Source organism: Macrobrachium rosenbergii, chromosome 5 (assembly GCF_040412425.1).
Source record: "Macrobrachium rosenbergii isolate ZJJX-2024 chromosome 5, ASM4041242v1, whole genome shotgun sequence".
Lineage (NCBI taxonomy): Eukaryota > Metazoa > Arthropoda > Malacostraca > Decapoda > Palaemonidae > Macrobrachium > Macrobrachium rosenbergii.
In genome coordinates, this window is record NC_089745.1 from 45,134,356 (window position 1) to 45,151,912 (window position 17,557).

Consider the following 17,557-nt stretch of genomic DNA (forward strand, 5'->3'; position numbering starts at 1 on the left):
GGACCTACCGGTCGACGTCAGATCCCAGCGCTATAATTATTATTTACGCTCTTCTGTGCTAGAATGACGCCGGCGTGCTCTCTCTTCAAGAATGCGTTAGCCAAAGGAGCTCGGCGTGAATATACGCCGCTCAAACACAAGGGCGCGCGATGAAGTTAGGTAAATTCGCGGAACTAAAAATATATCGAAGTCATTTTTGACGAAGCTGATGATTATTATTATTTTAAAAACTTTAACCAGACCACTGAACTGACTATCAGCTCTCATAGGGCTGGCCCGAAGGATTTGGATGAAATGACAGGACCAAATAGGTCATTCGATATGGTGATGAATGAATGAAAATGAAATTAAAAGCTGCACACAGGCATACGCTCTCATACTGGTACACACTCATACAATAAATACATTTATACTCACTTTCCATATATACTCACAAAAAAAGATATATTAAAATTCAAAATAAAATAAAATATTTAAATTTAGTTGTCTTAAAATTCATTAGGTTTTCGTATTTTTATTATTTACCTTTTATATTTTATCAATTAAATCACAGCTCCTCATGAGCGTTAAAACGGGTATTACTGATAATGTTGAAGATTCTGATAAAATATGAAACGAGATAAAATGGGGATATATATTTTTCAGAAATTCCTACAAAATAGCCGAAGGATCTCGACGTATATATACGCTGATCAAAGACAAGGGGGCGCGACGACTTTAGGTAAACTGACAGAATTATTTAAAGTACATCGAAGTCATTTTGGAAGAAACTGATGACACGCGATAAAATGGGGATATATATTTTATACAAACATAAGTCAGCTCTAGCAGGCAAGACCAAGGATATAAAAATCCTAATATTACGATCAAGTCACTAAATGTTATTCAGTATTAATAGTTTTATTAATACTTATGAAGTCAAAATCTTTAATTCCACAGGGATTTGACAGTTGCAATGGATCTCTAATTATTAACTAAATATAAATTATCGTATGAAAGATTGAGAATACGGGAATTACATAATTCTCTGCCATTACTGGAAAATGCAAATAAATTTTACTATCATGCCTTACGAACAAATCTGTAAGTCTGCAAACCAAGTCAGTGATAAGTTTTTAGCCAGTTTACGTAAATCAAAACTGCCCGTTGCTTATATTATTGAAGAAAAAATCTGACAGCTTATTTCACTGACATCGCTCAAGATGCTAGCAAGAACTGTTGTCAATTTCATCACTTCCCCAAATTTAAAAAAAGAAAAAGTATTTTAGGTATAAAAATTGATATAATAAAAAGTAAAAAAATCACCCCTTCATCATCACAGCAATTACAATAAACGCGCGTAGGAGAGCTTAAAATGTGGAAGATTACAAGTGGAGTACACAACTTAGGCCTAGTTAACCAAAGTTGGGTTGGGCCAATGCTTAGATGGGTGACCAACAAGAAAAGCCAGGAGCCATCGGCACATAAGACCAGTGAACATCCATGGAGCTGAGTGCATGGCTAGCAGCCTCATCCCACAAATTCTTGATCAAAAACGGAGGGGTGACACTCTCTAGCGCAACAAGCTCTTATATATATATATATATATATATATATATATATATATATATATATATATATATATATATATATATATATATATATATATATATATATATTTATATATATATATATATATATATATATATATATACACACACACATACACACACACATATATATATATATATACATATATATATATATATATATATATATATATATATATATATATATATATATGTATATATATATATATATATATATATATAATTACAGACAGTTCCCAAGAATGAGCTCGGACGGAGATACGATTTCTATCACTTCTAAAAACCTCGTCAACTTCCTTTTGCCAAAAGCAGTACTTCAGGTACCTAGTAGTAAGCCGACTGTTGTGGGTAGCTGCTATGGATAAGAAGGTTCACGAGTCTAACCTCACCCAAAAAGATCTGCTAGTCACTGGAAAGTTAAAACTTTAAGAAGCCAACTTCTGAATGAAAAGGCGGATAAGTGAGTATCATATACATACATACATATATATATATATATATATATATATATATATATATATATATATATATATATATATATATATATATATATATACACACAATTATATATATATTATATATATACAGTATATACAGTATATATGTATATATATATATATATGTATATATATATACACACGAAGTGACAGAATGAAAGAAAGAGAAAGAGTGGTAAAAGCAAACTGAAGGTAAAAGAGCTTCCAAGAAATAACTCAATAACATCCCCCTAAGTTGCAAAGTGTCACGCTGTGCTGACGTCACTTGCCAAGTGTCTAGCTTCCCTAATGAGGCTAAGGACGTTGGGTAAAGGGAGGTGATGTTATCGTTAAAATACACCACCGAGGTCCTCTCCCGAGTACGTGCCTTCTGTACAGCGACGGTGTTCCTGTTTGTACGTCGGCTGCCTTATCTGAAGAGGTGTGTGTGTGTGTGTGTGTGTGTGTTTTTTGTGTGTACGTGGACGCTGCTGCGGTCGCTGGCGTGTGTGTTTGTGTGTGTTATAGCCGATCGCTGGGTGTACCGTGTTATATACAAACCTTGGGTGTTACGATGATGACGGAACTGTCAGAGGAAAGACTCGATCTCAACCAGCTTTTCTCTCGTAAATTCGTAATTCAGTCCTGGTAGTGTTAAATAAAGTATTCCTTAAAAATATGACGGGAAATATACCTTTAAGACAACCAATAATATGCCTATCATCATTCAGTTCTGGTAATATCAAATAAATTATTCCTTAAAAATGTCCAATTTGGGAAACATACTTTCCTTACGACTGCTGTAAATATGTCTATCATAATCCAATCCTGGTATAGTTGAATGGATTATTCCTTAAAAATGTCTATGTTGAGAAATGTTCTTTCCTCAAGACAACAGACAATAGATAATATGTGTATCATAATTCAATCCTGGTAGTGTTAAATGAATTGTTCCTTAGAAATGTCTATGTTGGGAAATATACTCTTCTTAAGACATCTATACATAATCTATCACTTGTCAAGTATACAGTTATCCCTGAGTCATACAGTCATGACCTAACACTGAACTTCAGGTTTAATTTGCACGTTTTTCATCAATATGTCCAATAATCGTGGAATCTAAGCTGATTGTCTTTACACATCTGTGATGAGCTAAGATTACCATTACTGCCAAACAAGCACAGTTCCAGCTAAGATCCATATTATTGTCAAACAAACAAAGTTCGAGCTAAACATACCATTACTGCCAAACAAACACGATTCGAGCGAAGATTACCATTATTGCCAAACAAACACAGTTCCAGCTACGATTACCATTACTGCCAAACAAACACAGTTCCAGCTAAGATTACCATTATTGCCAAACAAACACAGTTCCAGCTAAGATTACCATTATTGCCAAACAAACGCAGCTCCAGCTAAGATTACCATTATTGCCAAACAAACACAGCTCAGCTGCGATTACCATTATTACCAAAAATAAACACAGTTCGAGCTAAGATTATCGTTTTTGTCAAACAAACACAGTTCGGGCTAAGATTACCATTATTGGCAAACAAAACAGTTCGAGCTAAGATTACCATTATTGCCAAACACAGATCGAGCAAAGACTACCATTATTGCCAAACAAACACAGTTCGAGCTAAGATTACCATTATTACCAAACATACAGTTCGAGCTGAGATTATCATTACTGTCAAACAAACACAGTTCGAGCTAAGATTATCATTGTTGCCAAACAAACAGTTCGAGCTAAGATTACCATTACTGCCAAACAAACAGTATGCGCTACGATTACCATTATTGCCAAAAAAACAGTTCGAGCTAAGATTACCGTTATTGCCAAACAGTTCAAGCTAAGATTAACATTATTGCCAACCAAACAATTCGAGCTAAGTTTACCATTATTGCTAAACAAAAGTTCGAGCTAAGATTACCGTTATAGTCAAAAAGCATAGGTACTTAAGGATACGTTCATTGCTAATCAAAGTATGGACAGGTTACGTCAGAATAGAGTAAATTTGCACGTACTAGGAACATGACTTTCTCAAAGCTATTACAACCGCAATAAAAAAATTCAAGCCTTTCACGAATGTTAAGAATCATGGACATTCCGTTCCAAAATTAGAAATTCTAAGCATTCCTCTGTTTCCCAGTTCATACAAGGTGTATGTTGTCATTTCAGAGAAATGCGATGGCTACACCTTTCTTGGGGTGGCACTGCTGGATTTTGTCACTGGATGATTTATTCGATCCTGTCCGCCTCCGTTACTTCAAGAAAATAAAAGAATTAAAATAAAAAATTCAAAAAGCACTCTAAATCTTTACGTTCAAAGATATATCAGGAGATGAAAAACAGCTTTGTAATGTACTGTACGTAGGCCAGTCAGACTGAACATTAAAAATAAACAGTAAAAGAATTCTCTTTAATGCTTAGGGCCTCGTTCCTGCAAAAGGAATAGAACATTTCTGACAATTTAAGGTATTTCATCTTACATAATGAATGCGGATAAGCTACGTGTTATCTAACGGTTAACTAAACACCTCATGAATGGAACACCGAGACGTAACTAACATTCAGTACAATTAATGGAAATTAAGATTAAATACATAAATTAAAAAATTAATAAATAAGAAGGAAGGATGCAACCAGTCTCTCACAGAGTGAAACGAAATAAGAAAATATAATGACGGTAGAGGAGACGGAACAAAAATAGCCAGAGGAGGCCAAAGTAAAGCTTTAGAGGCCTGTGACGAACGTGTCGTAAAGACATCACATAAAATCCGCTCATGATTCCAAAATATCGCAGAAAGGAACCAACGCCGCGGCGACTAGATCTTATCTACAGAAGTCATAAAAAAAGCTGATGAAAAAAAAAGTAAGAATGAAGAGATCTTGTGATTGACAGATTAACTTAACTGGCTTCGAATACGTGTTATGACGTAGCTTACGCTAAGCGTGAGGTTTTCATTGATAAAAAAAGAGTAAGGTTTTGCACAAAGGGGTTCTAAAGGGTCTTCACAAAGTATAAGAGAAGTTCAATGAAACTACTACACGGTAGGTCACATTACCTGGCGTCCCTGACATGGCAAAATAACAGGTTTCCTAACCAAGTTGCTTAGGGATTCTAAGGAGGTCCCCTTGACGTATTTGTTTGTGCCACTGTCAGAGAGAGAGAGAGAGAGAGAGAGAGAGAGAGAGAGAGAGAGAGAGAGAGAGAGAGAGCATGGACAGGAAATTCCAGCAAAATCGAGAATAGAAACAATCCCTCTCTCTCACTAACAGATTTGTACGCATGTAAATACACAATAATACTAACCCATGCATGATGGCGTGAGAGTATTTCCTAATTTTTCATGCTTTTTGGTCACTATCAGGTTTTACAATTATTCATAGCCAGCTATTTTTTTCCTTCATTTTTAACGAATTCCCTTTGTTAGAAAGTGGCCACTGAACCCACATGTAAATTATGTTACTGAATTAAGAATTTTTATTCGTCGATTACTTTTGATTTTGTTGTCCTTTTTCTTGACATTCTTTCACCTACGACTTTGATATGTTCCACTTGTTCTTTTTACCTATCTGTCAAACTCCTCGCATTGGTAAAGCACCGGGATCACATTTGCAAGGCCGGTACTCAGAACTGGAAGCTCTGCCCTCCTGGTGACCCCAAACACACACACACACACACACACACACACACACACACACACACATATATATATATATATATATATATATATATATATACGCATGAATATGTATTTACATACACACAAATACCAAATACAAACACTCACACATTATATATATATACATATATATATATATATATATATATATATATATACATACATACATATGTATATATACACAAATATATATATATATATATATATATATATATATATATATATATATATATATATATATATATATATTATATACTATATCCTGTAAGTGTGCATGCAGGATTGAAAGGATACTGAAGGATATTATTATTTAACAAGTGCATTCAATAGCTATGAGTTCCAAGTCGAATTTGAAGAGGCGAAACCCAAGTCACACCTTCTTAACTGCCTTATGCGGATGACGACGACGGTACTTAAGAGAACTTTGGGACCATAAGTAAGTCCTCTCTTTCGACACAATGATCTTCGCAGGAAAGTTAAAGTGAGCATGAGCGCGTGCGTCCATGGACTTCGGGATTGTAAAACTATCAAAGGCGATACGGACTTTTGTTCAATACGATACCTTCTACTGTGGCTCCTGTAGGTTACCAAGGAAGTCAATATTTCTTTGACTTGGCGCCGTTCCTACTCTGGGTCAACTATAATAATTACTTTCCTTAGGTTTGTCTCCAGACTTCAATCCTGGGCACTTTCTTCCCAGATTATTTATTTTGCATTGAAAGAGGTCTGTCTTCGAAGACAGGCAGCAGAAGGTATACAACAACAACAGAACTTACCTCACAGAATTTGTGGAGGGGTGCAAAGACCGCCCCCTGGGTGCTCACGATACGCAGAAAAATTATGTTACCGGCGCAGCTTTAGCCGCTTCTCGTATGCTGCCTGTCTTGGAAGATAGACCTCTATCAGTGCAAAATAAATAATCTGGGAAGGAAGTGCCTAGGTCATGAAGTCTGGAGACAAATCTAGGGGAAGTGATTAATTGAGCTAGAGTAGAATGATGCCAAGCCATAATACAACGGATAATTTCTCCATGTAAATGGGTACAAATGGAGCCAGAGCTGCTCTCAAAAATCACAGAATGAAGATACCAAAGTCAACCGCCATGAGCATTTTAATGGACGAGACACGTCTTGGTCTACAAATTCATTCTGAGAATGGTGTGTTTTTATTACTTTTCAGTATGAAAACACGTAAATACGTAAATAGAATGCGTATATAATTACATATATTTGTTTATGTGCATATATGCTTATAAATATTAGAATTTGTTGGCCTTTTTATATATTGTAATTCTTTAAAATAAACTTACGTAAACTGGTTGAAATCATTCTAAAAAAAATCAGTACTGTAATCAGTATTTCATTAAGAAAATTTCTTTTAATATATATTTCAACTTGGTGTACTCGTGAGCTAGAAAAATATTTCCAAAACTGTAAACAATAAAAACCTAAAACCTCACACACACGATAAATAATATTAACAATAATTGAATAACTTTTAACTTGAATCAATACAGGATTGCAGAAGGCAAGTGCAATACTGACAAACATGCATTAAAGAAAGGTGATAAATTTAGTAGCAGCGAACCTAATAATAATAATAATAATAATAATAATAATAATAATAATAATAATAATAATAATAATAATAATAATACTCAAATGACTATCCACTTAGATCACTTTAGATAGAATTACAAAAGGGAAGTGCAATGCTAACAAACATGCAATAAAGAAAGGTGATAAATTTAATACCAGCAAACCTGTCAATAATAATAATAATAATAATAATAATAATAATAATAATAATAATAATAATAATCCGCAATTATATCGTAAATTGTATTCCTATGTAATACAATAATTGTAGATTTTTATTACACAAATGTTTTTCACGAGACAGTGAATTTCATACCAATAATAATAATAATAATAATAATAATAATAATAATAATAATAATAATAATAATAAAGTGCTCATATCCACAAGCGAAAAATCAACGATAACAATGGCTTGTCCCCTCGAAAGAGGAGGTGTGGCCCGAGCAACAAAAAGGAATGGGGGCAAATGCAGAAAGGGTAGGTAGGCGATTCCGGCAAAAAGAGTATGTATAATACATCCCAGAAGAGCAGTAAGCTGCTCGGAATATTCTTGTTTTTGGGAAGGGCCAAACTCGGTACTATTTCTTTTTCCTTAACCTCACCGCCCAAACGTACATACATACATATATGCATGCATGCATACATACATACATTCACATGCACCCAAAGAGATCGGTTATTTTTTTTATTGATTTTCTATTCTTCAATATATTTCAAATTTCCTTTTTTGGGGGTGGGGTGGGGCGGGGGGGCGGGCGACATTTCACATCTTGCCTCCTTCGGAATCATGCTACTTAGGATTCAGGGGGCAACGCTAAGTGCAGATTATATTAAATTCAATTACTTTCCGAATTCCAAAAATGACCCCATTGAAAATTCCACCGCATTTTAATTGTGACCCTTTTTTTAAAACAAAAAAAAACATTCCGTCCGTTGAAAAAGCTTTGAAAAACTTAAAAAAAAAATTGAAAAACCGTTCCAACACGTCACAAGTAATGTTAACTTTTCTGTTTTAGAGAATCATTCGAGCGAAAAAGCAGCGTCAAAAAACACGACTCAAAAATGAAAAAGGTCTGAAAAATGCAAAAGACTGCTAGCAATTTTTTTTTCCTTACCGAGAAAAACAAACACTAAAGTGCGGAAAAATGAATATCATTGGTCGCGGAGTTTGCGAGGGCAAAAAGCGCAACAAGACGAAGGGGAAAAAATTCTACCGGAAGGAAAAACGACGACTTTTCTGGAAATATTATTCCAGTTTTGATCTCGAGGTTGACGTCACCGATCTCGCCGAATTTTTCCTTTCCGTTTCTCCTTTCTGGAAATAATATAATAATAATAATTCGCCTAACGGTTCTTTACAATTAGACGTAGTAAGTACAATGAAAACAATAATGGTGACTAGATAATAATAATAATAATAATAATAATAATAATAATAATAATAATAATAATAATAATAATAATAATAATAATAATACACATATTAGCATGAGTTTTGGTATGGAGAAACAAATCCCCAGTCAATAACAATAATAATAATAATAATAATAATAATAATAATAATAATAATAATAATAATAATAATAATAATAATAATAATAATAATCCAGGCTAAGACTATTCAAAACTGCATAAGTAAGAGTAGACTGACATGAACTAAGCTAATACTGCTCTGTATATATATTATTTCAAAGTTTTATCTTTAAATTAATATTTTTTATTTAAGTAAATTTAACTATAAAAAATACAACCAAGCAAAGTAAACCTAATGTAAGTGGACACAAAATACCACAGTCCTTCACAATAAAGTTCTTTCACAATCATCACCGAATACGAGGAGTCTAAATACGAGGGGTCCAAATACCACAGTTGTATTCGGTGGCGACCTGGCACGCCCTCTCTGACCTAGGTCATGACAGGGAGGGGATAATGCTGAATGGACAGTTGGCAGAAGAGGGAAAGGACGCCGACAATCGGAGCACAATGGACGACAACGGTGGCCAGCTACACCGTCATCCGTGTTATTGAGGACAGAGATTCCCTTCGCTCTACTGTGTAGGCCTACCCTTCGCACTGGAATATCAAATTTAGGCCAAAGGCCAAGCACTACGACCTCTGAGGTCATTCAGCGCTGAAACGGAAATTGACAGTAAAAAGGTTTGAAAAGGGTGACAGGAGGAAAGCCTAACAGTTGCAATATGAAACAATTTTTAGGAGAAAGTGGAAAGTAAGATGGAAGAAAGAAAAAGAACGGAGGTACAGTTAAAGGAATGAAAGAGGTTGCAGCTGGGGACCGAAGGGATGCTTGCAAAGACCTTCAAGTATTGCCTACAATTCACCGCGTGAGAAGCACTGGGGTGTACCCCTCACATAAACAGAACCTGGCTGAAAATTAATTGTATGCTACTGTTTTTTTCATTGTCACCATTTTATTGAATTTTACTATTATTTCAATATTGTTATTGTCATTGCTGTTATTATGAATACTATTATTACTATTACTTCAGCAACTGCCTGGGTATATCCGATTACTATTTTCATCCATTTATCTTGTGTATCTAAAACATGTGTATAATACTGTCTCCACTTTGTATACTCCCTGTATATGGCCCTGAGCAGGAATAAAGGATATTATTATTATTATTATTATTATTATTATTATTATTATTATTATTATTATTATTATTAACTCTGTTATAGCATTATATATCAGGTTATGAGTTCTCAATCATAACTTACATCAGGTTATGAGTTTTCAATAATATCTTATATCAGGTTATGAGTTCTCAATTATATCTTATATGAGGTTATGAGTTCTCAATCATACCTTATATCAAGTTATGAGTTCTTAATAATATGTTATATCAGGTTATGAGTTCTCAACCATATCTTACATCAAATTATGAGTTCTCAATCATAATTTACATCAGGTTATGAGTTCTCAGTAATACCTTATATCAGGTTATGAGTTCTCAATCATATCTCATATCAAGTTATGAGCTCTCAATCATATCTTATATTAGGTTATGATTTCTCAATCATATCTTATATGAGGTTATGAGTTCTCAATCGTATCTTATATCAGGTTATGAATTCTCAATCACAATCTTCTTCTTCCCCCATCTTTCCACCGAGAAAGGATTTCTTTTCTCTTCGTCTGGCGTCAACGCAGGATATGACCTGGGGAGGAGGGGCGACAAGGAGATCCTTCTGTTGACGCGTATCTTTCCATTGTGGGGGAAGAGAGAAAGAGAGACCGGGGTGGGAGAGGCCTCCTGGAACGGCCGCCGCCGCCCCCGCAAAAGCCCTTTGACACAGCCCTTCACCCTCATTATGACCGTCACAATACAAATACACCGGACAAACGGCTATGTAGTTGGTTGGTTTGTTTGCGCCTTGTCAGCCCCACACAGAACGGACAGTGGCCAGCGTTTCTTGTCCGGTCGTTTGACTCTCGGTTTTCAAGGCCCATTGGCGCCTCCCGAGGAGTGACCAATGTCAGGGGTAATGGGAGCGAGTGAAAGACTCTCCATGGAATTAGGTGCGGGATATGGGAAGCTGCATGAATTACTCGGAAGCTCACGGGAGCTTTTTTTCATGACGGATACTATTTCATCTATTTCGTCGTGCGGATTACTTTCTTCTTTTCCCAGGAGACATCAAGTGTCGTTGCCACCTAGTGCTGATAGGGTACATTGAATAATACATACATACATACATATACATATATATATATATATATATATATATATATATATATATATATATATATATATATATATATATATATATATATATATATATATATATATATATATATATATATATATATATATATATATATATGTGTGTGTGTGTGTGTGTGTATACATATATATGTATGTATATATACAAATGTATACATACATATATGTATATATACATATATAAATATATATATTTATGTGTATGTATATATATTATGTATATTTATATAAACATACATACATTTATATGTGTCCCTAAGCAGCTGCACAAATGAAACCCAAGTATTAACAATATAAACATTAACAAAGAATCTCACATCTGGTCCTTGGCAGTAAACACGAAAGTAAATATGAGCGTGCAGCATATAACATAGCAATCTTAATTTAATTTAATTTAACATTCAAATTCCTCTTACTAATGTCTATTAATGTGGTAGTGACTCTGAGTCAAATGAGCACCTGAATGCATCACAAGAGGAAATCATGATTTTTCGCCGAAGAGAAATTGATCATCGGAGCGTCCTTGCATAAACAACTTTATTTTTCCTCGTCGATTGCTTCACAGAATAATTTATTAATACGGAAATAATCTCTCAATACGGTAACGATGACTCATGGTGTTGTAACGCCAGAAAGCTGAATAAAAATAAATCTGAAAATTATTTATAATAGTGTAAAAAATTTAGAAATACTCTAGTCGTGAAAAAACCCAAATTAAAAAAGAACAACAAAGGAACGACCAAAGAATGACAAAAGAACGGTAAAAGAACAACCAAAGAACGACCAAAGAATGGCAAAAGAACGACACAAGAGCGACCATAGAACGACAAAAGAATGACCAAAGAATGACAAAAGAACGACCAAAGAATGACGAAAGAACGGCACAAGAATGACGAAAGAATGACAAAAAAACGACACAAGAACGACAAAGAAAGACAAAAGAACGACCAAAGAATGGCGAAAGAACGACAAACGAACGACCAAAGAATGACAAAAGAACGACAAAAGAACGACCAAAGAATGACGAAAGAACGACACAAGGACGACCAAAGAACGACCAGAGAATGACCGTCACCTTCCCTCGTAACCTCATTACTGAAGCAACCCCTGAGTAATGGCATCACCTGAAGGCCACCAAGTCAGAGAGGTCTCCTCATTAATTAGCACCAATGAGAGCGGATCGGGTGATTTATGCTTTCCTTGGCACATGCGATGAAAGTGAATGGCAACGGGTGTACTCGTGGAATAAAATCAGTGGATAAAAGATACTGATTGGTTAATGTAATCGGGCTTCGGAATGTCTATTGGGTATCGATGCTTGGAAAAAATAATGATGTTAATTGTATATTATCTTAGCTTAGAGCCATTAACAAATGCAGATGGCAGTAAAGCAGAGAGTACAAAATGCATTACAGGAGAATTGGGCAACTACATTCTTAATAATAATAATCTATTATAATAAAATCCAATGTATCTTTCTTGTTTGTCCGCCCAGGGTTGGGGAGGGGTAGGTAGGGGATCGGGAGGGTAAGGGAGACATGACACATCCACACTCCTCCTGCAAACCTGTTTGTCCGCCCCAGGTGGGGGCAGGGTAGGAAGGGGATCGGGAGGGTAGGGGAAACATGACGGGCAGCGCCGGATTCCAGCGTACCGTAGTACACGCCATCAAGCTCGTAATAATAATAATAATAATAATAATAATAATAATAATAATAATAATAATAATAAAATATATGTGATAGCAACTTAAAAAAATGTTAAAAAACTAAGTTATAAAACACAGTTCATGTATATTTCATATAGTTGCATATTAAATTTATAATAAATATACTGAAAAATAAAAAGAAAAAGGCTATTTTTAGTACTGACCCGCCCTTTTATCTAATGAACTGGCTCTACGTAAAATAGAAATGATGTAAATATACGAATAAAGCGAACACTTGTCTGTGGATACAAGAAAGCAAATTAAATATCTGCTGTAAAGAAATCTAGTTATAATTCGGGTTTTCATTAGCAGGAATCAATATTAGGATTCAATTTATATTTCTGTATGAGGACTTTGTAAATATACATACATATATATATACATATATATATATATATATATATAAATATATACACATACATATATATACACATAAATAACCAACTATTAGTTCAAGGAAATTGAAAACAAAGCTTCAGCAGTTTTACTTTTCCCATTCTTGAACAATAAATGATGAGCATTTATTGAAGCAATGGAAATATTGAAGTTTTTAAAGCTATCATAAAATTCTATCTAGCCATTCCGATAGTAAAACTGCTTATTGCAATATACTCCATGTTCCATGATTTTCTGACCCTTTTCCTACTGGTCGTCTTATTCTCATTACATATCCAAACCATCTCATTCTTTGAGATCCCAGTTTATTTTTCAGCTTTAAGTACAAGGAAACAGTTCGTTCATCTAACTATCTAAATAGGGTAAAATAAGCGGAAAGACTAATTCTACAGAATTTTTCATTAATAACAGACAATGTAGCTTAGAAAAAGTGCATTAGAACGGAATTGCGATGAACACAAACAAAATAAGTTGACTGCAGAATTCCTTCCTCGTGCTAGGCAGGCGTTAATTCCGCAGTTTTTGCAAAACTCACGATCAAAACTCTTGTCAAATACAAGACAAAGATGTTTCTGTGTATGATGAGTTATCATCGACAAATGGCTTATTTATTTATTTAATTTTTTTTTACCATCAGGAAATTCTGTAATATATGTGCAAAAGAGATAATACGCCAGCTTTTTCAAAATTCTGTAGAGCTCCAGCAAATGTAAGATCTGGGAATAAGAATACTTTAGCGCAAGACGACAGAAATTCATAATATTTTGAGAGCGTTTAAGGCCAATTCTTTGACAAGAAAATACAGCCCAGCGACATGGAAGTGATTCGGGAAAGGGTATGTTACATTAACAGTCTAAAAGCCAGTACAACATTTTCAGTTTGACTGTAATTACATAGGCTATATATTTTTCAGGTGAGTCATCCATCAGTACTTTGAAAACAAATACGAACAGCGATCTATACGAAAAAATTAAAACTAGAATAAATAAAAATTCATGCGAACTCTGTTTCACGGAGGTACTACCAGAGTTAACTGCAAGCTGCTGATGCTGATGATGATATTATTATTAGTATTATTATTAATATTATTATTATTATTATTATTATTATTATTATTATTATTATTATTATTGGAACAACAAATCGACAATTCTGTATGGGTACATATATGTCGAACAGATTCCCGAAAGCTCTCTACAGAGACTTATTTTTAAATATATGTATCCATACGTAACTGTGGATTTGTTTCTCCATTTCAAGATTAATGCTATGAGTATTTTCTAATTATTATTATCATTATTATTATTATTATTATTATTATTATTATTATTATTATTATTATTATTATTATTATTATTATTATTAAAATCTTCATAACATAAATAATGATTTGGTAAAAATCTGCAATAACTAAAAATCTACGACCTTGCATTAAAACGTTAGCTTCCATCATCGATTATAAATACCTTTTTCCGGCAATTAGATCTTTTACCCTCGGGTGAAGCATACGTGTAAGTAATGACAGCACAGTAAATAAGACCAAGAACATTTTACATAGATTCATACTGCATACTGAAATACGACTGGCCGTTTGTATCTATCCTTTCTAGGTGAATGAATACAGAAGGTATATAAACATCATAATATCCCTCGTATGAAAAAACAGTCAATAAATGAAGTTAAGAAAATAGTTAATTTCTTGATGATTAATTTTTGGAACTCTTGAAGGTATGATGTACGGATAATATAATTATATAAATCATTCGTCGATACAGAGAACAAAATCACAGAAGGCAAACAAGACGGAATAATGCTTGATAAAAGATGAATAAAGTCCTAAGCAGTAAACACAGAGATCAAAAGGCAAGAAGAAGAAGAAGAAGAAGAAGAAGAAGAAGAAGAAGAAGAAGAAGAAGAAGAAGAAGTCAAATTCTTTATTTAATTAAAAATGGTTATTACATACATTTCAGGTCTCATGTGTACGTAAGAAGAAGAAGAAGAAGAAGAAGAAGAAGAAGCAGAAGAAGAAGAAGAAGAAGAAGTCAAATTCTTTATTTAATTAAAAATGGTTATTACATACATTTCAGGTCTCATATGTACGTAAGAAGAAGAAGAAGAAGAAGAAGAAGAAGAAGAAGAAGAAGAAGAAGAAGAAGAAGAAGAAGAAGAAGAAGTCAAATTCTTTATTTAATTAAAAATGGTTATTACATGCATTTCAGGTCTCATATGTACGTAAGAAGAAGAAGAAGAAGAAGAAGAAGAAGAAGAAGAAAACGAAAAAGTCATGCAACATTTTCTCGTGGAAACATCGACGACGAAAATGCAGGAAGGGACGAAACAAAAGGGGCAAATAATCCGAATAAACCCGGCGGATAATTAGCCAAGCCTCCGAAGATGAGATCGCTAAGATGCGGGGAAATCGGGCTGGCCCGCCTTTTGTGTACACTGTTTGGTGTTAGGGTATCAAGAGCGGCTTAGCCCAGATCCCCCGGCAGCCGGGTACTGACGACCTTAATCCGATCCTGAAATATATGCTACATTACGCCTGACCCTCAACCCACATCTTGCCGCTGTGCTCGGCAGACTTACTTCCAGTTCCTTCCTTCCTTCCTTCCTTCCTTCGCCCTTTTCCAGATTTCTCTCCGCCCGACTCCTTCTCTGACTGGACGTGCGAGGTCGGTGGCTGCGTCTGTCTGTTGGTGCTCTTTCTTACGGCTTAGGTAGCTGATTTTAACACATCTGAGTTCCTCATTGGATGGATCGATATCATACTCGGCTAGCACTCTCCTAGACCCGCGTTCGATTCTCCGGACGGCCAATGAAGAATTAGAGGAATTTATTTCTGGTGATAGAAATTCATTTCTCGGTATAGTGTGGTTCGGATTCCACAATAAGTTGTAGGTCCCGTTGCCAAGTAACCAATTGGTTCTTAGCCACGTAAAATAAGTCTAATCCTTCGGCCCAACCCTAGGAGAGTTGTTAATCAGCTCAGAGATCTGGTTAAACTAAGGTGTACTTAACTTATTAACATATCTAAAAATATTATGGAACTGGAATTGCAGTAAAAAATATAGGCCAAAGGCCAAGCGCTGGGACCTACGAGGTCATTCAGCGCTGAAAGGGAAATTGAGAGTGAAGGTTGAAAGGTGTAACAGGAGGAAAACCTCGCAGTTGCACGGTGAAAAAATTATTAGGAGAGGGTGAAAAGTAAGATGGAAGAACGAGGATATGAAAGGAGGTACAGTAAAAGGAATGGAAGGTGTTGCAGCTAGGAACCGAATGGACGCTGTAAAGAACCTTAAGTAACGTCTACAGCGCACCGCGTGAGGTGCACTGACGACACTACTCCCCTACCAGAAAGAGAATATGCAATCATTACTGTAAGATGCAGTTTCAAAATATGGTATGGGATACGTTCAACTAACTCTCACCGAAGAAAGATAAAAATTTTTATTATATTTCAATTCTCTTCACGCAAATGAAGTTCCATCTTTTGAAGGCGTCATTCAACAATTTTCTGGGGAAGAATAACAATCAACAACTCTGGCGAAACAAGAAAATTAATTTTTCTCGTTGCCTATATGTCTGGATAAATATCAGTTTGGTTACTGATTGATACCACAAAAGTAAACACTGGGCTTATCACAATAATTTCACACGAAAGTAAAAGAAAATTATTAGAAAAACTACACAGAAGAGTAAGAAAGGAAATTATTACAAACTGTTCACACAAAAATAAAAGTTAAGATTATAACAAAGTTATCCAAGTAATTTCAGGTTATTCGAATCCCAACATCCGAATCAGATACCCTCAATTTCTAACAGAGAATATAAGAACATGAATTTCTAAATTTCTCTACAGAGAATTTTTCCTGTAAACATTACAATTCGAAATAAGCACTCATTCGTATGGAACAAATTTAAGAAGGCATGAACTGTAATATAAAGTAAGTTTCCACATACAGAAATACTTAAAAGAAAAAAGTCGGAAAATAAACAAATAACCTAAATAAACATGGGAAAGCCATAAGAATGTCGGTTTATATATCTTTTATAACAAAACTATTGCTACACTTTGAAAATCTCCACAAATACAATTATCAAGTCTGAGTTATACTTAAAAAAATATGTTCATACAATCCCGTAACATCATCCACTTTTCCATTCTCCTATTCTTAGCCCTCGCAGCCCCTTTTGCATTCATATTAAAAAAAAAATCACGTCATATTTCATGCATTACTTTCCTAAGAAGAGCCATGAATATCCAGCACGGGTTTTTATTTGAAGGTACAACATAAATATTAGATCCAACGACGACTCTGGACCACATATAATGTTCAAGAGAGTG

The 17,557-nt window shown here is 34.6% G+C and overlaps 1 protein-coding gene across 1 annotated transcript in view; it reads left to right on the top strand.

Annotated features, from left to right (window-relative positions):
• Positions 1–12,730: 12,730 nt before the first annotated feature.
• LOC136838929 (putative uncharacterized protein DDB_G0275317) overlaps positions 12,731–17,557 on the top strand; it is a 31,409-nt gene continuing 26,582 nt past the window's right edge. The window contains exon 1 of the mRNA XM_067104622.1: positions 12,731–12,781. Coding sequence (XP_066960723.1) covers positions 12,731–12,781 — 51 coding nt within the window. The remainder of the gene's footprint in view (positions 12,782–17,557) is intronic.